This window comes from Ascaphus truei, chromosome 3, assembly GCF_040206685.1.
Source record: "Ascaphus truei isolate aAscTru1 chromosome 3, aAscTru1.hap1, whole genome shotgun sequence".
Classification (NCBI taxonomy): domain Eukaryota; kingdom Metazoa; phylum Chordata; class Amphibia; order Anura; family Ascaphidae; genus Ascaphus; species Ascaphus truei.
In genome coordinates, this window is record NC_134485.1 from 376,987,798 (window position 1) to 377,015,672 (window position 27,875).

Below are 27,875 nucleotides of genomic sequence, written 5' to 3' on the forward strand. Positions count from 1 at the left end.
TTAATCTTTTTCCAAGCCGCAGCTAAGAAACATCTCATTGCGGTTAGGATGAAAGTGATCAGTTTCTTCATGGGGGACAGGATATTTTCCACTGGTTTGGCCAGCACAAGGGTCAGCGGGTCCAGAGGAATCCTCAGTTCCATAATCTAGCAGAAGAATTTTAACGCTTTTTTACCTATGTTTGGATGCATTTTTGAGAGGGAGAGGGTGGGGAGGGTGGGTGAGAGAGGGTGGATGACAGAGAGACGGAGCGGGTGGGTGACAGAGAGTCTGAGAGGGTGGGTGACAGAGAGTCTGAGAGGGTGGGTGACAGAGACGGAGAGGGTGGGGGACAGAGACGGAGAGGGTGGGGGACAGAGAGATGGAGAGGGTGGGTGACAGACACTGGGGTGCATGGGTGGGTGACTATGACTGACTGACTGTGGATTGGTGTCTGTATTCATTCACACATTCACACAATCTTACTCTTACACTCTCTCTCACACACACACACACACTTTTACGCTCTCACAGACACACATACACAAACAGGGATCGGACACACGGTGGGCTAATTGGAGCAGGGGGGCAAAATTGGCCATGGGGGGGGCAAATCAGCCATGGGGGGGGGGGAATCGGAGTTAAGGGAGGCATGGAGCTGTACTTACCTTACACGCTCCATGAGGAGAAGGCGCCTCCTCACTGTGCAGCTCGGATAGAGATTGGCTGCGCACCAACTAATCAGGTGGGTTTTTTTTCATTTATTTTCCCCCAGCACGTGCTTGTCACCCAGGGGTGACCAGTTTTGTTGAGGGGATGGCGCACGGCCCAGCAAACCCCCTGTTGGCGGCCCTGACCACCCGTGCCCCCTCTAAATAATCTTGCGCCCCCCCAAGGCCCCAGTTTGCGCACCACTCAGAGGTTTCGCACGACACACCTACACACTGCAACCGACACACTAACGTGTCACGACACACCGTTTGGAAAGCTCTGACCTAGAGTCTGAGCGTGCTGGCCGCGAGAAGGCAGAGAAACAAAAGCGTGACCTGGGTGAGGAGCTCGAGGCTCTGAAGACTGAACGGGACGCTACGTTAGACTCTACTGCTGCCCAGCAGGAGGTTTCTCAGATAAAGTTGGAGAAAAAGGTTACTGACTTAAAACAGACACTTGGCTCACAGAAGTAGTCCATGAAAAAGATGGCGGTAGAGTTGAAACAGAATGAGGCTCAGTAATGCACAGGTGTCTCCACTACAGGAAAAGGCATTGGCTGTGCCCAAGCATCTGGATGCCACGGAAACCAATATCCATGAAGACAAGGGTACAGTAATAGTTGGGGACACTGCCCCAAAAAAATTAGATTGTAAAGGCTGAACCATCGGAGCAAGCGTTAACTAAGCTTTCACCTAACCCACAGGCAACAACCAAAGGTATAAAGGAGACTCTGAGCACAAGAGGAAAAAGGTGGAGGTGCATCTTCACGATCTGCAGGCCCAGAAGGCCTAGTAATTGCCCTGAAGGAACAAGTCTTCAACTGGAAGGCAAGGAAAAATAAGAGATGGATGTCAAATTCTCTGACAAAGAGGCTGGTGCATGGGAATAGTGTAAAGGGCCGCTTCACAGAACAATATTTCGCTGGGGGGAGGGATATGTGATATCATCACTGTCCTCTAGGTGCTGGAATAGGGCAGCTATGGGACTTTTCCAAGACAGAGAGAGAGAGAAACTTTTCTCCAGAGAAAGGGAGAGATAGAAAGTGCTCCCCAGTGTGAGGAATCAGGGCACATGCCGCCATCGGCGCTGCCCTTCTCTGTCTGCCTGACCGGTTGCTGTCTCATCTGCTCCTACCTCTCATCGTGGTCCGCCCCCCCGTTCCCCCGCGGCTCTCCTGCATGCCGCCGTCTCTGCATCTGGGCACGCGCCCGCTCCGTTTACAGAGTGCGCTCCGCCCAGCTTAAGTTATTCACTGCATCTGGCGCTTGGCTCTGCCCACCGCCCGACCCAGGATCCAGGCTCACGCCCCCAGCCCTGAAGCGGCAGCAAGACACCTCATCCCCACCTGTCCTATCACAGGAGGCTCCTCAGCTCACCTCTGCCCTGCCTCCTCCTCTGATTGGCCCACTGCGCTTTATTACCCCTGTAGCTCCAATGCAACGTCGCTCTGCAAAGTTTCATTTGCCTCGTGCTGTTTGGATCCTATGCCCAGCTCCCTCTTACATTTCAGATCTCGTTATCGAACCGTCTTGTCCACTTAGCCTCTCTAGCTCCTCGACCCTGGCTACCTCTTGACCTCGCTTACCTCAAAGACCCCACGGACACGGCTCACGGACCTCTTCAACTCGGACCTATACCTCCCTCGACCATTGGCTACGGATATCACTACGCTTCCCTCTCTATACCCGGATCTGGCAAGTACTATGGCTAGTCCCTTGTACCCTGGCCTTGGCCACGCTACCAAATTCACACTCCGGGCACGCCCTCACTACTGCGGGTGCATGGTCAACTCACTCTCCACCTCAGTACTGGGGGTTAGTCTGGTCTGTGGGCAGCACAGCGTGACACCCAGCTAAAGAAGAGGCTGGCACAATTTCTTAGACACGCTGGTCGTGGAGTCTGCTGGGACTGCCTGGGTTTGAATCCCAGAGGGAAGAATGAAGGACGCAAGACCGTGCTGAAGCAGGGATGTCCTATCCATAGCACTGGAATTACAGAGGATGGATTCTCTGAACTCTCACAGGGTTCAGAGGGAACTACTTGGAGCCCCAACAGAGAGAGAAGAGCAAAGTAACATATTAATGTACTTAGCACTATATTGCTGTGTTCAGAGACGTCTATATTTAAATATAATAGTACCTATTTTGGGGTGGGAACCAGCTTAGCTGGCCATCCAGTTCGTAGGGCTAAAGCTACAGTGTAGTTGGTTTTCCCTAAAGGGAATAGGTGTTGTTTTTATGTTTTGTTTTTACTTAAAGGGACGGTGGGCCTGTTGATGTATGATTTAATCCTGTAAATAAACCCCCTGTATAGAGAAATACCATGTTTCCGGCCTTAATCTGGGACTAAAAGAGACTGCAACGTGGTCTGGGCATCACAGTATGCAATTGTGTATTTTAATTAATCTAGGATTGTACTGAATTTTTTAATTCAGTGACAAAGGTCATATGTTTTAAGACATTTCTTTTATTTACTGCTCTTCTTTATATCTCTCTTTAAGTCCACCACTGTTTGTTCCTCAGAAATGTATTATTAACTGTATATACCTACTTTGAATAAGATAATTTGGTATCCATATTAGTTTAATTAAATATTTCCTTCTATGTATTGAGAATGTTTTGAGATGCCACATACTGTAGCACTGCAATCTTTTTCAGGGACTTTTTTTTTAAAGAGACCACAAAATGCCAACGTTCCAAAGTCCATCATATTGTTCCAAACCTATGATCAAGAAACCAGCGTGAATTTGGATTTCTCTAGGCGGGGTGGAAATGTAACTGAAATCTGATTAATAAAAATACAATCCAGTGTTTATTCTGGAGTGTGATTATTTTCACTTTTGTTTTTAACTTGCGAGTGCTGAGATAAAATGTATTGTTAGTTCATACCTACAACCGGCAGGAGTGTGATGTTGTTACAATGTGTTTTGTGTATGTTTAGATTAAACGATTGGAGGTGCAAGTACACTTCTTCTTATTGATACTCTGATAATAAGTCACTGAAATCCTCCACTAACCTTTTAGTTTGAGAAATGTAGAATCTAACATTTTCAGAAACGCTTAAACACTTTATTTTGTGTATTCACATAATATGAATGCCACTCCTGATCAGCATTTTGTTTTCTGAAAACAGGATGCATTGCATGTTATTTTTTTGTAACCGGTCCTATACGGCAGTTTCCATTTTTACAAATCCTTTCATATTCAATGTATTGTTTTTAAATGTGGGCGTAGTAATAGCAAACACATGAACTGTGCACTTGATGCGTTTGAAGCTTCTGCTGGTTCTGTTTAAAACGTGTTTCACTATTTGCACTATATTCACTTAATGTAATTGACCGTGTGTGTATATGTGTTGTTAAGTAGAGACTATAAATACTTTGCCTTACGGAGATATGGTTAGTGCACACACTCATAAGAAAGAGCCAGCATGGGCTTTGTTTTTTGTTTTTTTATTACTAAGTCCCCACTGAAGCACAATGAATTGCTATCAAATAAATACAGTGGTGAATGTGTTTTTATATTATCATACTGTATATGATGGACTGTCTTATGAATGTATTTCTATTTACAGCTGCAGTCCAAGCAATATCCTACATGTGTGAGTTTTATTTTAATAAATCAGTTCTGTACTATGAGAAAATACTTGACATTTTGAAAGTATTATAATGTAACAAGCATTTTTTTGTTTTTATAGCAGCCATTCACAAAGTCGCATCCCCTTCCTCTTCTGAAAAAAAAAAAAAGAAAGCTTCAAAATAAGTACAAGTGTTGCCCTAAATCAATAGGAATATCATTTGAATGGAGCTGAGATGTTCTCTAGCAAAGAGTTCTCTTGAGCAGCGGTGAGCAAAGTGGGGGCGCGAGACAGTCTGCGGGGGGGTGCGGGGTTTACAGAGGCCCCTGCGCGCTTCCTGAAGGCACTTAAATTAAGTGCCTGGGGATCTGTAAGCCTTTACTTACCTTGACTCCGGCGGCTTCCTTCTCGCGTCGCCATGGCAACGTGGCATCAAATGACGCTGCAAGGTCATGTGACGTCACGTTGCCATAGCACCAGAGCATAGGTAACGGGGTGAGGGGGGGCGCGGGAGTGAGGAGACCGTTGGCAGGGGGGGCGCAGGGAAAAAAGTTTGCGCCCCCCTGCTCTAGAGAGACTCATTCACAGCATATTGAACAGAGTCTCAAAATCACCTGCAGAATGCAGACCTGCCGTTGGGAGCCATACTATGTGAATGCATAGCAATAATCACAATAGTGACTTCCTATTGCAGTTTGTAGGCAGTGTTGGAGAGGGTGCAGTTGTGTTTGATGGGCATTAAGAATGTTATGTGGATCTACATTTACCTATTTGGAAGTGTGTCACAATACATTGCTTTACATTGTAACATGTTTATTTTCAGTGGCCAGTGTACACTTTAACAAACATGGGGTTTCATAAATTGCAAGAACACACAGTGGATAGATCATTTTAGAAACTTCCTGAGTTTTAATGTCAAACCATCCAATTTATTTTATATTACAACACCTGATCGCCCCATTACATAAAAAGGTGCATAATGTGAGTAACGCATTCAAATGTATGGACAGCATCTTGTTTTGTTGATTTAATCCCACTGCTAATTCTGCATTGAAGGAATAACCATGACTGGATATGCTGAGGACAACATAAGATGCTCTACTTGAATTCACAAGGTTGAGTGCTTATTTTCTACCTTGGCCTCAGTTTACCCAGCTTTAATTAGACGATAACAATAACACTGTTCCTCCGGCAAACCAGAGCACTAGAAATTCACTGTCAGGATTTGGCCCCAGAGGTATATTGTATAATTGTGCTTTGGAAATGGAAGGTATTATGGACAATAAAACACTGCAACTTGTCTATTTAAAGGGGGAAAACAATACACCTTTCCCTGTTCTTTCGATGATTAAAATTTTGAATACAAACCAAGGCACTGAGAAATAAAGTGACACCAAAACATTGACTTGCTCCTTATGAAAGTTTATAAGCTTCACTACTGTATGTTACAAATGGAGTATATAGTATGTGCTCCAAACGTCTTGATAAAGGTCCATGTGAGGATCAACATTTCTGAATCTGGGCATGTGTCTAAATAAATTGTATACACCACTGGACTGCCTGTACAACTCTTATTATTTATCATACTGGACACCCACACTTGATGGCCTGTCCAAATAGGGCACCTGTGGGAGTTTAGTGTCTTGGTAATGCTTCTACTGTATCAAAGCTATCGTGATACAGAAGGAGTACATAACCCATACAAATGTAATAGATATCCGGGTCACTTTAAGACGGGTGTGCAATGTCATTTTTGGGTTGTAAATCTATTTAATGCATGTTTTATAAGAATGACTGTAGTTAGTGCATTTATATTTCTTCTACTGATGAGCATAAAGGTGAAACTAGAAAGGGCTCCAGTATATTACAGAAGAATGGACAAGTCGTATGTCTTATAATCCCCATGGTTTCGCCTTAAATAGTATTCAATTTAATAGTTTGTAGTTAAAGTTGTTTTTCCCCCTGGCATGTTAACCCTTACAGAATTAAATAGATTCATAATGTATTTCCCTCTATAAACATAGCAGTGGAATGAGGCACTGCATGGTCTGGGAGAGACAAAAATTGCGAAATATGCAAGATTAGCAGATGCTAAGAAGGAGTCGATTGAGGTGAAGTGTGCATAACTTGCATTGCGAGAGCAGTGTGTGCTGCTGTTCTCCTCAGGACTGGAAGGGTTAACGTGCACAGGGCTTTAAACAGGCAATAGAAATCATTTGTCCAAGTGTTTACCTAACTGTTCAGTGGCAGACTATAGAGGGCAGAAAAGTGTCAGGCAGGGGAGGTCAGCCTATGCCAGAAGGATTTCAAGAAGGGCTATCAAAATCTAATCTGTCTGCTGTCAACAGCAACATTCACAGGCCAGGGTTAACTACTGTACAATTAAAAGGATAAAGTAGATAAGACATATATCCCTTTGGGTTCTGTGCTGTTTTTACTACCTTACACTGCTGCTGTTTTTAGCTAAATACGTGCATTATTAGAGAGGCTGGCAAGTAACTGCATGCTATCCTTATCTTGCAATTAACACTACTGTACCATGCTAACTTTTCAATTACACAAGTTGAACTATCACACTGCTTTTGGGAGCTTTGAGGAACTAAGAAAACTGAGGATTTACGAAGGTGGTATTTTTCTGTTTGTTTTGCTAAATCTGTTTTCACAACAGCTTAGCTGCTCTGACCCCTATTGCGAACGCTCAGGGTTGTGCGACCAGAACCCCTTAGAGAGCAGCGGTAAAGGGCCCCAGGGCTCGTGCAAAATAAAGACGTATTCTTACAATATTGGTCATCTTTGTGTCACATTTTGAACTGGGAAAATAAAGCGGGGTGCAACAAGAAACCATTGCAGCATATGGAAGGATTGTTGAGTTATAGGTCGGTAAAATGTAGGGAGATGTACTGTACAAAGCAGCAAATTAACAAACAAGCAGGAGAACAGCAGTTGTTGTATTAACACTAAGGGAGAGATTTAAAATGGGTGCACATACACAGTACCAGATATACAATGAAAAAAAATCCCTCAGGAAATAATAGGATTATTTAGTGCCTTAGCTTTGCCAACATTACAAAAAAAATCTCCTTATTCTAAATAGCGTAAATTATCTTTATTTTTGCCAGCACCAACATTTCTATTGAGGCCGATAACAATACAGAATCTTGTGTCCTATTACATCTTCTGTAGAAGAAAGGCATTTAACATTATCAATAGTATGTCTGAATCTGCTATTCGTTGATTGATGACTTCACAGAAGCCTTGAGTCAACAGCCTTAAACTTCAGGGCAGTTCCATGCAATCCAGAGATTTCCAATGCATAATTTCTCTTCTATGAAAGGCTAAATCACTCAACAAACGTCTGAAAAGGCACCAAGGCCCAGATCCAGAAAGCTCCGGTAACTCAGGGCTCATAACGTCATGGTATAAAAATCAATAACGGATATCATGTTCCCTGAGGTTAACACGGATACACAAAGCTAATTATATGCAAAAACAACAGCCATTATCTCATTAGAATATATAAGTATTTTACTGTGTAGTTTTGTCATGATGTAGCATTGGGCTTCTCTGTCGTCTGTTGCATACATATGCCATGCTCAATAGCACTCCTTTTTGACACTTATATACATATGTATTTTGTGGGGGCTCAGGGGTTCCCAAAAAGAGCTTGCTGGGGTTTTGTGTTTTGTTAACCTATTCTCAGCTGTCTCAGCTGTTGGAGGTTAGTGGCTCCTCCTTCCCAGGTTTTAAGCCCGCCCCTCCCCACTTCCCAAGTTAGTAGGTCCTTTCATTCTACAGGATACAGATCCAATGTGGTCTTTCTCCCTCCTAATAGAGGTAAATGAGAATTTTAATCCTAATAGAGGTAGATTAGTATTTTATCTGGTAGTGTTAGGACTTGCGAACAGGTGTCTGCCTTGTCGGGGCTCGCAAGCTGACAACGCTTTTGCTAAAGGGTTAAACTAAATGACCCCTTTTCAAGAGAATATATAAGTATTTTACTGTGTATCTTTGTCATGTTGGATGTAGCATTGGGCTTCTCTGTTGTCTGTTGTATACATATGCCACGCTCAATAGCACTCCTTTTTGACACATGTATACATATATATATTGTGGGGGCTCAGGGGTTCCCAAAAAGAGCTTACTGGGATTTGGTGTGTTTTGTCAACATACTGTTATAAGGTATTTCTTATTTATATTACCCAATCTACACCACCTTACAATTTGGAAAGTGGTTAAAAGAGAAGTGAGTTAAGAGTTATTCAACACACTTTATAGTGAGCTGTATCACATGCTGCGCCTGGGACTTCCATTATTATTGTATTTTTTGCAAAACTCTGCTTGATCTGACTTTGAAATAAACTAATTTCTCCTGAGATCTGCGTCAGATGCAAAAAGGTTTTTTTTTTTTTTTTTTACAATTGCCACAGATACTCTAATAGCAAAACAAATGTAGCTTCTTTTTTTTTTGCTTTGCTTACATGATACAGTGTATGCTTGTTACATCCTAAAAGTAAAGGTTCGTTTCTGATGCTCACGTGCACTTTTCTCAACACTAACCCTCCTGTCATCAGTAAGTTTTTTCCTATGTGCTTATCTACTTGCTCTTCTCTTCTAGCCATGCTACATAAATGTAGCCAGGACTGATTTCCTTGGCTACCAGTCTGCCCCCTCCTGGCAGTAAGCCCAGGTAAGAACAGACCTGCCAGGAGTTATCATGGGTTTTCCCCACTCACGGCAGCTTCTTGATTGACAGGGGAGGCAGTGCGACTAGGCATGTGTTTGTCCAATCAGGGACTCAGACCTGGTACCTACTTCCCTTGTACTTAAGGAGCTGCACTGCTCAATTTAGTCAGTGCCTCTACCTCCTTGAAAGAGGCTGGTCTACCCATACCAATTGTGCAGGGCTCTGCCAACCTGTATTCCCTCCCCTAGGGGAGTGGAGAGGGAGACTATACCCTTTACTCCACCAGGGACTAAGGGAAGGTCAAGGACTGCTTCAGGGCCCCTTGGCCTGGACTGGAGGCCCAGGGTACATCCTGAGGGTGAAGCCCCACAAAGTGAAGTATGCTGTGTATGCTGTTCCATCTGCCAGTGTACTAAATAAAGTGATCCTGTTGAAAGATATCCTCTTGCCTGAGACTACAATCTATCAGGGGGAGGGGAAGTAAGTTCTCCTGCAGGGATTGTCCCCACATCACTGGGGCCTGCAAGAGATGGAGGAGCTGACACCGAGAGAGAGAATCAGATCCTACCCTAGAAGCCTGTTCTGTGTTCCTCCACACCAACGCGGGAGACTCAGATCTACTGTGAGCCAGCAGGTATGCACCACACCGTGTAATGGCAAAATCCCCAAGAGAGAGGGGGAAACACCGCTACATAAAAATCCATTGGAAACCTGTAGCTCATTAGCACGCCTACTGGTGTACAGAGGGGGAGAACTGTACCTAATCATATCTAATTAGCATATAAAATGTGTTTTGATAACTCAACAAATCAGTAACATGCTAACATTGGTAATGTTACTTTAATAAATATATTTTCAAGAGCAGATTTATCCTAAAATTGTTTTATTTTTTTTAGGGCAGCAACCCAAACCTCACACTGCAATCATTTACATGTTAGGCACTAACCCAGCACCAAGTGTACCCCATTGTATTAGCAATGTTCAGATTTTTTTTTATTTTTATAGCAGTTCTTTGGCAGCAGCACATAAAAATAAATAGTAACATTTTATTCACTTTTAACCGGGCAACACATTTCTGGTGTGGGTGTGTTTAGTAACGGCTTTTGTGTCTTGATCTCCCTTTGCTTCAGGTCCAATTATATTGTGCGCCCCTTGTAAAAAAAGGACTTGTGGCAGGAGGTCTATGCTGACAAACTAAATAGCGTACTCTGTTATATGTATATAAAAGCTTGGGGAACTCTGATGTTACGATGGGTCCGGGGGGGGGGGGGGTATTTATTCTTGTACATGCACAATAATATACACATTTATTCGCATTTCAAACTGTGGATTTTTTTTTTTAGATCACTGTAATGCTATAAAATGTACCATGTGGTCTATGAAATAGGGTACAGTAACTGCGTTCCACCTGAAAAAAAGCTATATATATATATGTAGCCAGGTCTCCCAGGAGTATCAGCACCCCCCTCACCTCCCTAGAGGTTGCGGGTGCCGCCGAGTCCAATGGCGGCCCCGTCGGGCGATACGGGAGGTGAGAGCGGTCAGGTCCCGGCTCGGGGGTTGCTGGGGACGTGTGCGGCCGGTTGCCAGGGCCGCACGCGCGTCACGGGAATCCCGGCACTCTCGGAGCCGGGCGGTTAGGGCGCCACCATTGCGCGTTAGTTCGCGCATGCGCAGTGGTCGCGCGAGTGTAGGGCTGGAGCGGGGAGTAGCGCGTTGCCCCCTAGTGCAGGCCGGTTGCCGGGGACGCGATCGGGCCGTCGCTAGGGCCGCGATCGCGTTGCTACGGGCCCGGCGGCTAGCGAGAGGTAGCGCGAGGGAGTCAAGGCAGCCCCCTATAGTTCGCGCATGCGCAGGAAAGAGGCAGAAAAGCCTGCGAAGCCAGAGCCTATTAGGGAGGGCCCTAGAGAGGGACTACAGATCCCAGGAGCCTCTGCGCGCCCCACGTGACACCAGGGAGCCAATAGGGCTTAGGAACTCTGCAGAGGCAAAGAGATACAATTCGCGGGCTTGCAGCACGTTGATCAGTCAGAGACCGGAGCAGCCCAGGGAAGGAGGTAGGGTACAGGAGTCAGGGACTCCCTGTACTAGGCCAGTATCCCCAGGGCCCGAGATAGCTCAGCTCCCCAGTAAAGTGAGTGTTGCCAGGGACAGCCCTCAGGTTAGGGACCCTGTCACTTGCATTAGTGGGAGCTGGGGAACAGAAGGGAAGAAAGGCAGCAGCGGACTTAGTGTTAAGTTGCAGGGTGTTGCTGCATGCGCTGATAGTTATCAGTTAAGTGAGTTGGAGTCAGGGAGCTGTGAGGGAAGGAAGGGTGCGGGGAGCGAGTGCAGCTCCTGCCCCATATAGGTACCCACACCCCAGGTAGGCCCCAACTCCCCACTAGATTAGTGGGTAAGTGCTTAGGGAGGCCCGAGATAGGGACACTGCCCTTAGTGTAGAGTGCTGCCTTGTCAGAGTCACAGCTGTTAGTGCTGTGAGGTCTGACAGGCAGGCACCTTGTTGCGCAGCACGTTGGCTGCAAGCATTTAGTGAGGCTGAAGGGACTTGGGTAGTTAGGGGAGTGGGACAGGCCATAACCCCTGCAGGCCCATAGGAGTTCCCCAAGCCACTACAGGTTGCTGTACTACAGGGACAGGCCCTAGGTTAGGGTTCCTGTCACGTTAGTACCACTTAGATAGATAGGGACACAGCGGCTGCTGCTGTTCCTGTGGAAGCGGTTGGACCCACGTTGGGGTCCACAGAGATGATTCCAGAGGGAGACCGCCCTGGCGGTCTGCGTACAAAGGAGTTCGGTTGGAGGATCAGACGGATTCATCACATGTCTGACCCTTTGCGAAGCCAGTTGCTGATCCGAGTACCGGAGTGCTCGGCAGGTACCATACAGTCACAAGTGCACCAACGGGCCCTTAGTGTAACTGTGACTGCGCAGTCACCCACGTTCTCTCCAAGAGTGCGGGACATTGGGTGGGATTCTCAGGACACTGGGTGGGATCACCTGGTGTTGGGGAAGCGTCTTGCGCGACGCAGTAGGTGTCTCCTCTAGAGAGGGACACAGGTTATATGATGGTATTGCTGTGATATGTTGTTTACATGTTAGTAAAGTCCTTAGTTATTTTACCTCACCGTGTATGTTATTATTGATTGTCCTGCAAGGAACCACCCCCCTCTGGTGGGAGCCATCGCAGGTGGAGGCGCTGAATTGAGTAAGTGGTTACCCCTAGTATAATTGCCCCAGGTTCCCCGTGGCGGAAGCTCAGCCCTCCTGCGAGCCAACAGGTAATGCACCACACCTATGGTAACCTTGTATGTTCCCTTGCACCCCACACTATATGTGCAATTGGGGGGGGGAATACCCGTTACATATATATATACAGGGCTTGATAAATTACCTAAAAAGCTACTCGCCCAATCAAAAAAGCTACTCGCCCCATGGCCCCGCCCTCCATTTAAAAAGAAATTGAATAAACTCCTAATAAGAAAAATTCCTACGTCTCTTTGCACCATTCTTTTCCCATTTTATTATCCCAAAACAATCTGCCATATCTGCAGTGGCACAAGTCTACAATTCTGCATTAGATGTAAGAACCTGTTCTTACACTTGTCGCAACTCTGCTAAGAAAAAACCTGGAGCAGTGCGTCAAAACCCACTTTTCTGTACGTTGATGCATAGACCCCTTAGAGCAGGGGTGGGCAACTCTAGTCCTCAAGGGTCACCACCAGGTCAGGTTTTTAGGATATCCCAGGAAGATGTCAATATATTTTATACTGAAATTAGAAGCAAAGGGTTAAGCATTTCTCTTTTTTTTTTTTTCCAAAATTTTTTATTAGGCATTTAAACATTTCACAGTGTTCAAGTCATAAACATTAATACAGCCTAATACAGATTTTCCTCCTTTTTATCAGTAAAAGAAACCAGAAGGAAAGGGAAAGACTCAACGCTCCCCTGACCCTCCAGGGGCTACGCAGAGCGCGCGAGTGTTGAAACAGAAAAAAGGGGGAAAGAGAGAAGAGGGCGGGTGGGGAGGAGAGGGGGGGAAAGGGGGGAAGGCCCGTTGCTTCCCGTGTCCTCAGTCTCTGTCGCTAAAGCCTCTGAGCTATTTTTCTTCTTTTCTTCTCTTATGTGGTTTAATGACGTAGGGGTGCCATTTGGGTCAGTCATGGGTCCCATGTCTTATTAAAGGAGTCAGTAGATCTTTTCAGAAAGGCTGACAGTTTCTCCATATTCATCACCTCTTGCACCCTATTTTTTACCGTTTGTTTTGAGGGGGGAGACACCTTCTTCCAGGCGGCCGCCACCGCACATCTAGCCGCTGTAAGAATGAAGGAGATTAATTTACCTGTTGGTCGGTCCAAGTTTTCTAGGGGCCTGGCCAGCAGGTAAGTCAACGGATCAATAGGGATTTTGAGGTCTGTGACCTCTTCAATTAATTTTTGCATAGTTTCCCAGTATTTCTGAATTTCCGGACATGTCCACCAAATATGGGCCATGTCCCCCTTTTGACCGCAGCCTCTCCAGCATAGATTGGACGCCTGGGGGTAGATTTGATTTATTCTAACTGGGGTAAGATACCAGCGAAACAATATTTTATATATATTTTCTTTGATTGTGGTACATATGGAAGTTCCTGCAGCTGTTTCCCAGATACTTTCCCAGTCCTCTCGGTCTATAACTATATCCAATTCTGCTGCCCAATGCAGCATATAGTCATGTGTGGGGGCTTCTACGGCCCTCTCCAATTCTGCGTAAATTTGTGTTATGAGACCTTTCTGGTGGCCTGTTTCTCTACAGAGCCGCTCGAATCCAGTGAGAGGGGGAAAATCCAATGTTGGGGATAGTGTTTGAACAAAGTGCCGAATTTGTAGGTACTTGAAGACATTCAGCCCTACTATTTCATATTTGGTTTGTAAATTTTGATAACTCAGGAACTCCCCAAAACTCAAAGAGGTCGGCAACCGCTCTAATATTTTTTGCTTTGAATTGATCCAATTGTCTGGGCTCACAGCCAGGGGGGAATTTCGGATTTTTATGAATTGGTGTAAGTTGGGAAGGAGGTGTTGTGAGCTTAAATTTAAATTTGCATTTCATCCAGGTCTCCCATGTGTGTCTCATCGGGCCTAATTTAAGTTTACTACTCTGCATGTGTTCCCTGCTCAGGGACCAAGGGCAAGCTGGCAGTGAAGGCGTCCCGGCATAGTACGTTTCTATATCTAGCCAGCAGTATTGGTTTGGGTTGGCGTTCCAGACTACTGCCTGTCGCAATTGTGCGGCTTGGTAGTATTTTGTGATATCTGGGACGCCAAGTCCTCCTCTCCCCCTTGAGGCCAAGAGAACTGTCTTGGTAATTCTGGGTTTCTTACCCTGCCAAATAAAGTGGAAGATTAGTTTTTGAATGTTCTTTAATTCTGAGCCAGGGATGTGGACCGGAAGAGTCTGGAAGTAATATAATAATCTAGGGAGTATGTTCATTTTGACTGAGATCATCCTCCCGATCCATGATATCTGATATCCTCCCCATTTTTCTAGATCCTGTTTGATTTTCCGGAACAGGGTCGGGTAATTTTGTTGATGTAGGGATTGGTAGGTCCTCGCTATCTTAACTCCCAAATATTTGATACTCGAGGAGCTCCATCAATAATTAAAGTTTAGTTTGAGGAGTTTCACCTCTGGCTCTGGCAGGCTTAAATTTAGGGCTTCCGATTTGTCGTTGTTAATTTTATACCCCGATATAACTCCAATATCTTGAAGTTCTTTTTGGAGGTTGGGTAGGGAGGTTTGGGGCTGTGTAAGGGTTAGGATGACATCATCTGCGAATAGTGATATTTTGTGCTGCCTGTGTCCAATTTCTATTCCTTTGATGTCTCTATTGGCTCTTATTGCTGATGCTAAGGGTTCTATGGTTAGTGCAAAGAGGAGAGGGGATAGGGGGCATCCCTGTCGAGTTCCATTCGTGATCTCGAATCTCTGGTTACTGCCCCCTGGCAATTTTACTGTTGCTGACGGGTTTTGGTATAATCTGCGGACCCCTTCTAGGTATGCGTCTTTAAAGCCAAATTTGCGCATAGCATGGTCCATGAATAGCCAATCTATTCTATCGAATGCCTTCTCTGCGTCTAGACTCAGAAGTAATGCTTTGGTCCCGGTGAGGTGGACGTGCTCAATAATATCTATTATCTTCCAAGTGTTGTCTGAGGCCTGCCTGCCCGCGACAAATCCTACTTGGTCATTATTTATTAGTCTCGGTAAGATGGGGTTTAATCTATTTGCAAGTATTTTGCTATATAATTTCAGATCACAGTTGAGAAGGGAGATTGGACGATAGCTTCCACATTGCATCGGGTCCCTGCCTTCTTTATGTATTATGGCCAGGGTGGCTAGGGACATTGATGGGGGGATTTGGTTTCCTTCCATAAAGTCGTTAAATATTTTTAAGAGATACGTGGATAGTGCTGGCAAGAATCTCTTGTAGTAGACATTGGTGAAACCGTCAGGGCCAGGAGACTTAGTAATTTTTAGTGATTTGACCGCCTCTTCCAGTTCCTCTTTTGAAATCTCAGCATTGAGGACTGTGTTTTCCTCCTCCGTTAATGTGGGGAGTTGACATTTGTCTAAATATTGCGTTATTAGTTTGGATGCTATCGGTTCAGGACGGCCATTTTTAGATTTTAAGTTGTAGAGTTCGGTGTAGAATTTTGTAAATTCGGCTGCTATTTTGCTGTCACTATGTTGTATCTCACCAGACCTGCTCTTGATCGCCGTAATTTGGGACCTTTTATGTACCCCTCTTAATTTAGTGGCCAAGAGTCTGTCTGCCTTGTTACCTTTGTCATAATATTGTTGGTTGGTCCATTTGAGGGCCTTTTCAACATCCTCCAGCTGGATTTGTCTAAGTTTTGCTCTGGCTGTTGTCAATGTTTTATATATTTTTTTTGAGGGGTTAGCTTTATGGGTTTGCTCTATTGTTTTGATATTATCTGTAAGCTCCTTTATTAGTTTTTGGCGGGCTTTTTTCCTGTGGGACGCGATGGAAATGAATTTCCCTCTGATGGTTGCCTTATGGGCTTCCCACAGGATTGCTGGTGAGGAAACGGATCCTGAGTTAAAAAGAAAGTAGTCTCGAATAGCGGATCTGATCTCCCTTTCTATCTCAGGATGGTTGAGTAATGAGTCATTTGGCCTCCATGAGTAATTTATTGTTTTTTCAAAAGGGGTTGACAAGGTTAAGGTGATCGGGGCGTGATCAGACCATGTGATTGGTCCTATATCAGAGCTGGTAGTTGCCGCCAACACATTTTTGGTGGCCAGGAAGTGGTCTATTCGAGAGTAGGTCTGGTGAGGTGCTGAGTAAAAAGTGTAGTCTCTCTGGCCCTGATGCTGGGTTCTCCACACGTCCACCAGTGAAAACTCGCTCAGAATTCCCCTGAACCTTTTCCCTATGATCTGGGAGGGGGTTGTACGGGGGGGTCCCATTGTGGTTGATCTGTCCTCGGTAGGGTTTAAGACCATGTTTAGGTCTCCTCCCACTATCATCGATGACAGATATCCCGGGTCAACGCCCTCGAGAACATTTTTTAAGAATTCTGTTTGGTTCTCGTTTGGGGCGTATACATTGATCAGAGCGATTGCTGAGCCCGCTAGGGAGCCATATACCACTAGGAATCTACCCTCTGGGTCCGCTGTTGTTTTGATGTGATTGAATGGGGTGCCTTGTCTGATTAGGATAGCCACTCCCCTTTTCTTACTACTAAATGATGCGAAAAAACACATTGGGAACACTTTTTTGAATAAATTTGGGGGGTCTTGGGATGTGAAGTGGGTCTCCTGTAGAAATATAATGTCTCCCCCTGACCTTTTCATATCTTGGAGTGCTAGTCTCCTTTTTCTGTTATTCTGGAGGCCTTTTACGTTGAGTGAGGTTAGTTTAATTGTGGTTTGGCTAGCCATTTGGGTTCCTTTTTAGGTAGTACCGTAAGGCCTCACCTTTCCCACTTGGGAGGCCGTGATCCAGTAGGTCCGAGCCTGATTTATATTTCTGTAAACATAGAAGTTGGGTGCTTTTTTTGTTTCGAATAGATATTTTGAGCTGAGGAGGTTAGGGCAAAGATCTGCTTGGACAGGGTCAGCAGATAGATAGAGAGAGATAGTAATGAGGTCTACTATAGACCTTGACAAATTATTGCCAGTCCTAAGAGCGACTGGCATTTGGGCTAAAAGAGCCCTTCAGGGGTGGTTCCGGTCTCGTCAGCCGTTGGACGTCAGAGGGGTCCAGACCCTCTATTAAATTTACTTAACCCTCTTTCCCTTTTCTCGTGTAGTACCGTCTACTTTCTTTAACAAAGACTCTTAGTCAACGAATGGGGGGGTGGTGGTGAATGGGGGGGGGGAGGGAGGGCGGTCCGAGTCCCACTTTAGATCTTGGGATATACACTTGAGTATGCTTTTGTACTTTCTTCGTACACCTGCTTCATCTGAGGGTTTTCCCATTAGTATAGTTTATGGGTGAGATTGTGGTCAGGATTGCTAACAAGGGTGTGAAAGGGGGGGGGGGTTGGTTTGGAAGGGGGTGGGTAGGGGGGAGGGGGGGTGGGGAGAGGGAGAGGGGGGGAAGAGGGCACAGTCGTATTTCAAACACTTCAAACATTTCACACCTTTTGTCATACAGATAGTGTGCAGCTCTGCGCTGTAAATATATTGTGAACAGTTTAGCAACCAGGAAAAATAACTTCAACTTTCTTTTGTATATTCGTTTCCTCTGAATAGTTTTCTCATTAGTATTGCATATAGGTGAGATTATGGACGAGTTTACTAACAGGGGGATGAGAGGGAAGGGGGGGGGGTTGGGTGGGAAGGGGTAGGTTGGGGGTGGGGGGGGAATGAGGAGGAGGAGGGGGAGGGGGGGAGGGAGGTGGGGGGGGAGAGGGGCAGTTGGAGGGGGAAGGGGAGGGGGAAGGGGGGGGAGGGGAGGGGTGGAGGAGGGAAGGGGGGGGAGGGGAGGGGTGGAGGAGGGGAGGGGGGGGCCATAGCCACATTTCCATCATTTCAAGTATTTCCACCCTCCTGTCATACATATCACATATAGCTTTGCACTATTGGTGTGTGTCAACCGGACTAGCAATCAGGGCAAGTGTCTCAGCCTTCCCCTGAGCACTGGCTTCATCCGAGTGCCTTCTCCCGCTAGTATAACACATAAATGGGATTACAGATCGGTTCGTCAACATGCATGTGAAAGGGGAAGGGGAAGGGTGGGGGGGGGAAGGGGCAGGTTGGGGGGGGAGGGGGGAGGGGGGAGGGAGAGCAGGTGGATCGCATTCCTATCTCATACACTTCAGACATTTCAAACCTTTTGTTTATACATATTATGTGCAGTTCTGTACTCTTGATATATTATTAACAGTTTGGCAATCAGAGAGACTATGGGCCTCATGCAGTAAGCGTTGATAAGGGAAATATGGCCATGTTATAGCCAAAATTGGGTTTGAGATTCAGTAAGCGCCGATAAGTGCTTCATATCGCCAGGTTTCGGAGCCGATAATTTGGTTATGGCCAGTCGCCTGCCGATAAGCCTGTTTTCGACACTGATCGCCACTTTTTTAAATCGGCTGGATTCAACAAAAAAAAACAGCTTATCGGGGCTGATCGGCACTACGAAATTGAGATGTTATGGCCGATTTCTCCCGCCAACTAAAGTTGGCAGTTTGGACGGGAGAACGATCGCTAAGGCTGCCGGAACGGCACTTAGAAAAAAAACATCTTCTGTACATCAATGGAAGTCAATGGAGCGGGGACGTATAACAGTATAGTACTGTTTACGTTTCATTGCTCACAATACAAACGTCATTTGCATTACAGTGTGGGGGGCATTCCCTGCATTGTGTCACAGCTGACGTGTCTTATTTGCATAACATTCGACTTTTACATGTTTTCAGCATTTGCGGGTCACATTACTCATCATGTGATGATGTGGCAAGGGAAAATACTATACTACACTCTTAAAGGAGAACCTCACATCATATCACACATTTTACTCAACTCAGCGACAATTATTTACATGATGTCACACATGTCACACATGTCACACATACACAGTATATTCATCTTCCTTTACATTACACAATGCTTGTAATGTGACACGCATCTTTAAACGTTCATGTACATCTGTATTCTCATGTTTACATATACTTTTGGGTCCTCCCTATTTTCATGACGTCACTTATTGGACGCTCAATCACATTGCATGTTTACATTGTAACCGTTGCATTACAAGCACTTCAACCTAACTTATACACACATGTACAGTAATTCATCATTGGGACACCTTGTAAACTCATTCTATACCAACTATCCTCCTTACACAAATGCATGCATATGCACACGACTATTCATTGTTGCCAACATGTCACAATAACATGGATAATTACACATGTTACACAAAACTTTTCCCACGTCAATCTCAGCCTTTTTGTCTCATTACATGACTGACTCTTGCGTTCACAAGTGTTACATGCATTGCACATGCAACTATTTATTTGCAAGCAATCTTTGTACAAAGCTTCACGTCACATCATTGCCAAATATCATCATTCCCTGCAGAATACACACAACAAATACTTAGAACAACAAGTGCACACAGCTTGCCACAGAAGTACTTTATTATGTTAATGTAACACCTTGCATTTTACTATGTCACCTGACATCATCACATACCTATTTAAAGGACGCACATTACCTGCTCATTCACAGCTACTCATTTCAAAATGTTGCGAATGTTTAGGAGACGCAGGAACATTCTTTTCTATGACATGCTTGATGATCAAGAGAATCATATAGGGCAAGGTAGGGACACACCGAGGGACAGTGACAGTGACGCGGATACGACAGGGACAGGGAGAGGGACAGGCCGAGGGACAGGTAGAGGGACAGGAGATCAGAGGAGAAGACAGAGGAGACAACTTGTGCCTCGTCCGCGTCTGTACAGGGAGAGAACCCTGTTAGATGGGATGAGTGAGGAGGAGATTGTAAGTCGCTATCGTTTGAGTTCAGCAGCAATCTTAGCTCTTTATGAGGAGATAAGGGGGGATTTAGATTTTTTCACAGCCAGAGGTCGTGCAGTCCCTGGGCTTGTTAAAATGCTGTGCTCATTACATTATCTTGCTTCCGCGTCATACCAGACAACTGTGGGCATAGTGGGCGGGGTCTCGCAATCTACATTCTCGCGGGCCTTGACCCAGTTTCTCTATGCACTCAATAGACGCGCTAGGAATTATATTCATTTTCCTACAGAGGCGACAGAGTGGCTGGAAGTCAGGACTGGCTTTTATAATATAGCAGGGATACCATCTGTGCTGGGTGCAATCGATTGCACACATGTTGCTTTGATTGCACCTAGTCAGAGTGAGCATGTGTACCGCAATCGGAAGCACTACCATTCACTCAATGTACAGGTGGTATGTGATGCGACGATGAGGATAATGCATGTGGTACCCAAGTTCCCTGGTTCCAGTCACGATTCCTCTATCCTGAGGAACTCTTCAGTCTTCCATGCGTTCGAAGAGGGACATTTTGAACCTGGTTGGCTGCTGGGTGAGTACATATTTACATGTTCTAACACAAAACACATGTTGATTTAGGAATGTTGGCATTGTACAATTTGATCACTAATGTCAGCTTATGTGTGCTCCATTCATTATAGGTGACTCAGGATACGGAATTAGGCCGTGGCTCTTGACTCCGGTGCTAAACCCTCAAACTGAAGCAGAGGACAGGTACAATGCAGCCCATATATCTACAAGATCTGTTATAGAGAGGACATTTGGCCTACTCAAGACCAGGTTTAGGTGTCTGGACAGAACTGGTGGGGCTCTTCTATACAAGCCTCAAAAAGTGTCTGATATTATCCTTGCCTGTTGCATTTTGCACAATGTTGCACTCAGGCACAATGTACAGTCAGACCTAGCTGAGGCTTTGGTAGACGAGCATCCCACCCATGTAGCTGCTGAAAATGAACAAACAGCCAGTGGTGGCCAGACACGACAGAATCTCATCAATTCATTTTTTTCTTGTAAGTACAAACTCATATGTTCCTAGTACTACTTTTATAGTTTAATTATGTTATATTAACAATAATGTTTCTTTATATAACCTTCTGTTAGGACACAGATGAATATGGGTTGCACACCTTTCTTTTCTCTGCTGTGTGCACAAAGGGATGTGGCACCGGTATGTTATTGTTGCACAGGTTATATAATCCCTCTTCAATTGTACTTTAGTTGTGTGTATGTGAATACAACTTGGGTAACAAAGCAATAATATTTTAGCATTGTGTTATTCCTTATGCTAAGACAAAACACATATTATGCCCATAATCATTCATGCTTCTAGTATGCTTACATACAATGTTATTGGTGCAGTGTAACATGTACATCCATATGATGTGTACACCAGGCTGATTTACATTTTGAATGTCATGAAATATACATGGTGTTGTACATTTAACACCAAATACACACTTTGCTGTGTTGTTTACGGTACTGAAGATGGCATGTCAATGTTTGCAATTTATATATTGTTCCTTTGCATTATAGGTATATCTCCAGTATGACTGATCATGGTATGTATATTTGCTGACATCTCTCATAAGATGTGGCTACCTCAATCTTCCTATAATTATTGGAACTAAAAACCCAACATATTGGTTTAAACACAAATGTTACATATATGTACTTTCTGTATCATGTATATGCATTTAGCTACTCTTGAGCTTTCATGTGCATTGTATTACAAAATGATTACTCACATTTCATCACATTTTATGTATGTTTCCTTATAATTTCCATTAATGTAATATAGAGGTGGTTGGAGAAAAGGGGATAACTGTACTTATTTGTTTACTTACGGGAGCACATTCATCACTAGCATAGACACACTTTTTAAGACAACTGTTTGTGTCTCTATCAATTGGTGTAGGATCCATGTATAACACCGACAAATGATAACACCAGCTTTATTATGGTAGCTTATATCATCATATTGACTATACTATGTATTTCTAAACGATTAATAAACACAGTAAACTATAGTTAGTTAGGTTAATGAAATATACACAGAAACGTACTTCATAACATGATGGTGATGTCATATTCAGAACATCATGCATTGGAGGGGACCATAACATCTGGCCAGTAACATTATTTGCTACAGTCCCAAACCATTTTATCTACATACCCATGTAACAAGAGATTTTAAAAATAAATGGCTACTTGGTTGTAAGTGTCCTTTACATTGGGAGAAGGAGTGGCTCACTGAGTAAAGACACACACTGGCACTGATAGTTTGAAGCAGGGGAGTCTGGTTCAATTCCCGGTGTGGGCTCCTTGTGACCTTGGCCAAGTCACTTTATCTCCCTGTGCCTCATGCGGAAAAAAAACATTTGTACGTTCCACGGGCCAGGGACCTCAGGCTGAAACATGTGTCTGTAAATCGCTGCGTACAACTAGCAGCCCTATACATGAACATGCTCATATTATTATTATTATTGTTACATAGTTTCGACAGTCATACGTTCCATTACATATTAGAATACACAAATGTGTTAGCAGAGTGGGAATGGTTGTTATATATAAAACACACCATGTCATAAAATGTTAGTAGTCATTAAAGAACACTCAATAAAAATTCATGAGGCACTCTTTTGCAACATCATTATGTTAATTAAGTGCTTATGCAATATAGGCATAAGGGTATCACATTTTTAATTGTTTGTTAATAAGCGCTGCAAGCAATATAAAATTAGTTCCATATGTAGTATAGTAGTCGGTGGCTCCTCCTCACAATCATCTCATATAAAGGTAGACTCTTCTGAAATCATACATTGATCCGATTGTATCTTCCCCGACATCTCTGAAATACAGCAAACACATGATGGTCAAAGATGGCACCTTACTAGATATGCATCCGTGACAACGCGTTACGCAGCTCTATATGATTGTGTAGATACACACGTCAGTCACTTATATGTTAGAAGTAAAACTGTTCATCAGTATGTAATGTTTCTTTAAATTTGTAGCAGGCATAACTATGTATAAGAAGTGAACGTTGCCTGTATACTGAAAGATGTGCGCGCACATCTTTGTGTGCGCACGCACTTCACGCTTGGCTCCACTAACTGTTAGCGCATGCGCAAAACAAAGCGTACGTTGTGCGTTCAATACATGTTGAAAATACCAGTAAACATAACATCTTTATTTCAAATACAATGAAGACGAAACTACATTCGTTCTAAACGAGTACATCTGTATTCTTTTTAAACAGACGTGTTTGAACAGAAAGCACGGCCGATAACACAATGCGCAAATGCAATACGTGTGACGTCATGTTAAGCCAGCGTGAAACGCACGCTAACACTCCTCCCACTCAATTAACATTCGGCTAACGCCCAGGGTACGCCTACAAACACTGAGCCGCACGCATCACACACTGCAGTTACCGTTACTATAACAAAACATGACAGCCAATAGGCTTTGAGGCGCGCACGTCGCTTGGGGGCGGGACTTACATCACTAATCCTTTTTAAGGACGCCTTGGCCCATGACAAGGGTCCCACGTCATACGTGGTGGACCCGGTTTTCAATGTTGTAGATGTTGCATGATAACAAAACAGGTATGTGTTAGAGTAATGGTAAAATGTTGCTAATATGTTTAAAGGGATAGGAAAGTACGTATATTTATTCCGTCAGCAATGTGTACTACTCTTTCAGGTCCTACTATATTGTATTAGGAAACAATTTGTTTGTGATCGCTACATGTTATGCAGTCTGCAATGTTACGCTGTATCCACGCATTGAAAGTGAAAATGGTGGTTACAAAAAAAAAAAAAATTTAAACGCAGTCAACGCATAACGATTGTTATATTTACCATTCTTCTAGAATTAACTCTTCGCCTGGCTGCAACTGGTCGCTCCAGAAATGCAAGCCATTTTCATCCACGCTTAACCCAACCGCTGAATCCAGTATGGCACATATCTCCTCCAGGATGCGCTCATAGGAATCGCCACTGCTTTCTTCAAATAATTGGTCGGGAGGTAGGTTCATTTCTTCCGGTTCCCATTCCAATGCAATTTCAGCTGAAAGGCTTGGTACATAATCATAGTACTTTTGTTCTTGTACAATGTGGGTTTCAGGAATGGAGGCTGCAGATATTGCAGCACGTATCGATTCAAACGGATCAGTAGTAGCGGATACATTGCTATTGCCATTAGGAATAAATATGCCTTTCACGACAATATAAGTGCCGTCTTTCAGGATAAATTGTTTTTCCGGGGCAATCTTCCAGAAACCATAGGTGTGTTGTAGCTTATCCTGGTCACGTTCAAAAAAGTCATTACTTGATAAAGTGAATCTTATTGAGGAATTAAAATTCCGTGCATGCTTACGGTCTTGGTAATAAGGATATTTTGCTCGAATGAAATCATCGATTTGGCGTGTGCTTGCTTTCTGTCCGCGACTGTTCAAGATGGCTTCACAGATCATGTACTTATACCCTAAAAGGGGATTAATATTGTTAACGAATTCATCAGCCATGTCTGAGTAGCACAAAAGCTGTGTGCAGGTCTGTGTTATTTGCTCATCAAAATGAATGTGCTGAATGGCTAACAAACTCCTGTTTTTCCTTGTCAAGGTCAACAAAAGTAACTACTTTGACTCCTTATTTCAAACGCCAATTGGATTTGTTTGTCTAATTGGGTTAACAGTTGTGGTTCGTGATATGGGACTGTGGGAGAAACATTTCTCCTTCTTTTATCTCGTTTGTGAAAAACATCCCTAGACTGTGAATGCGTTCACATAGTGTTTTTTTGAAAACTAACAAAGACCAGTGTGTGAAAATATTTCTTAGCCAGGCATATCAGTAAAAACACACCTGCAAAAAGAAATGTTTTTTCCCCGCTTACATTTCTGTGTGTATGTGAAAGTCTGGTTAACTCCCTGTCTGCATGAGTTTAAATACGTGTGTATATATATATATATATATATATATATATATATATATATATATAAATATATCTCTTATAAAAATATATATATATTTATATATAATATTTTTTTTTTTTTTATATTGCAGGAGTACACACAACATTGATGGCATTAAGTATACCTTGTATGAAACCTATTTAAATGGTGAGAAACATGATTGAATTAAGTAATAAACATTTGTTTAAGCACAATACTGTTAGAGTCTCATACTTAGGATATTTCTCAAACATTAGGCCTGTATTATTAAAATAGTGTTTTCACAAGGAAGCATGAAGTGTATTAGTTTGTGTATACCAGTTTATATAGTACTATATATATATATATATATATATATATATATATATATATATATATATATATATATATACATATATATATATATATATACACACATATATACATATATATATACACATATATACATATATATATACACATATATACATATATATATACACATATATACATATATATATACACATATATACATATATATATACACATATATACATATATATATACACATATATACATATATATATACACATATATACATATATATATACACATATATACATATATATATATATATATATACACACACTCACACTCACACTCACTCAGTGTGTGTGTGTGTGTGTGTGTGTGTGTGTGTGTGTGTGTGTGTGTATATATATTATTATACATTCTGAGATGTTATAGAAACGAACACACAACTGATTAAAGGACAAAATTACAATGGCCAAGCAAGGCAAAGGTAAGTAATAATTTACACATAATCCTGCTGTACACATACAAGAAAGATGTTTGCACTTACTTAGGTGTTTTAATAATTGCATGTGACTAATATGCATATGCAATTCTTACATCAATTAACACACCCAAATGCAATGTTTTGCTGCAAAGTCAATGGCAGCTTCTCTAAACTTAGCAACTGGCTCCTGGTGGACCATTACTGAACAGACGATTACAACATAAATATTTATAACACAATTAATTATGTGTTAACATTTCCAAAACTTCACGTGTACAAGAACATAGTTGAAAGTTTGGAAACAACACAGTCTTCAGCATACATACAATAGTAATTAGATAATCTGAAGTCAACAAAACAAGGCCAAAGACATATTTTCTGAATTATAACATTTATTTTTTTTGTTCCTTTTGCGAGCGAGTAACAGGCCTGCTTGTTGTCTCTTGAATTTTCCTTTTTCTTTTGCCACCAACTTTAGGCACAACAGAGCCACTTTGAGTGGCCTCTGGCACTTCACGGGCAGGGCTTGTGGCCAGTGACTGTTCACCTACGGGGCTTGTGGCCAGTGACTCACCTACAGGGCTTGTGGCCAGTGACTCACCTACAGGGCTTTTGGGCAGTGATTCACCTACAGGGCTTTTGGGCAGCGATTCACCTACAGGGCTTTTGGGCAGCGATTCACCTACAGGGCTTTTGGGCAGCGACTCACCTACAGGGCTTTTGGGCAGCGACTCACCTACAGGGCTTTTGGGCAGCGATTCACCTACAGGGCTTTTGGGTAGTGACTGTTCACGGACAGGGCTTGTGCCCAGTGACACATGTGAGCAAGTTGGTAGACACTGCACAAGTGATGGTTGGTCTGTTTCATGTGTGTCTTTTGTTGTTTTTGACCAAAAACTGGTCAGTAGTAACTGCTTGTATTTTGTTTTTGTGGGCTCCTTTGTAGGTGTCAGCTGCTGATTTTGTACAGATGGCAGTGGTAGTATGTCGTCAGGAACCTGCACAGCAATCTCTGCTACTTGACCGGTAACATTTGGGCCTGGTGAATGAATATCAGATGAATGTGGTGAAAACTGACCTGCATGAACAGATCCTGGCTGGGAGGTGTTGAATTGTGGTACATTAGTCATTCTCCAGTAATTAGCTTGTGTTTGCTGAACAACTAATGCTTCGAATGAGGTGTTGATTTTTTGCAACTGTTTAGGCACTTCAATGAAGACTCTGTGGAGATGTGCCAATTGTGATACTGTTTCTTCCTGCAGTCCAATCATCCTTTCCAGCACTGTCATCATGTCTGAATGGCGACGATTTTCTGCGTCCACTATTTTTCCCTCTGAAGCTACAATTGCATCGTATGTGGAAGTTGATGGACGATTTGGCGGTACAACAGTTTCTATTGGCACCTCTTCATGGTCACATGATTGTATTTCAGTCTCTTCTGTGGCGTCATCCTCATCATACTCATCATCCTCATCACCATGATGTTCTAAAAAGAAATGTACACATTATTAAATGGCATGTTAATGTATGCTGTGTTACTATGTAATTGTACTATGTCCTAAGTAACACCTAACATGTTAGCATACGTTTTATAACCTCATTAAAAACTACCTTGACTTACGAATAATGTTTGGACTCAGTATGAAATATGAATGAATGAAAAGTTGCTCTAAACTCAGAAGTCCTACATGATAATTAACATCACTAACACAATACATGTTGCCTTACACTTAATTTTCACTGACACTAAGTAATCCTATTTAAAGAAGATGTGCAAAACAAATAATGCACATGACAACATAACATATAGAAGAGCACATATTATATGGCCAGCAAATGATACACTCACCTTCTAGTAGTGTTGAGCTGGCTGACCCAGGTGAAGACACTTGTTCCATCTCAGGTGACACATGTCCTCCAGGGGCAACTATATATAACAATAACATAAGTTTTACATTTACATGTGTAAATATTGAACAAACACTTATTGTATGTTCTGTATTTATGATTAACTAACAACATCAGTTCCTTAACCGAAAATGTGTGTGAAAGTGAACATAAATAGTTGTAATAACACTGTACATGCCTGTGTACTTAGAATTTTTGAGTTCCCTAACATACAACATACTATGTTTCTGCAGTA

At 43.2% G+C, this 27,875-nt stretch overlaps 1 protein-coding gene across 1 annotated transcript; it reads right to left on the reverse strand.

The window, feature by feature from the left end:
- Positions 1–27,655, reverse strand: LOC142490777 (uncharacterized). Its single transcript, XM_075593195.1, has 3 exons — positions 27,582–27,655; positions 26,631–27,218; positions 1–146 (listed from the first exon to the last, which is right to left on the reverse strand). Exons 1-3 carry the CDS (start codon positions 27,628–27,630, stop codon positions 1–3), a joined length of 783 nt encoding a protein of 260 aa, XP_075449310.1. The 5' UTR covers positions 27,631–27,655.
- Between the last annotated feature and the right edge of the window lie 220 nt (positions 27,656–27,875).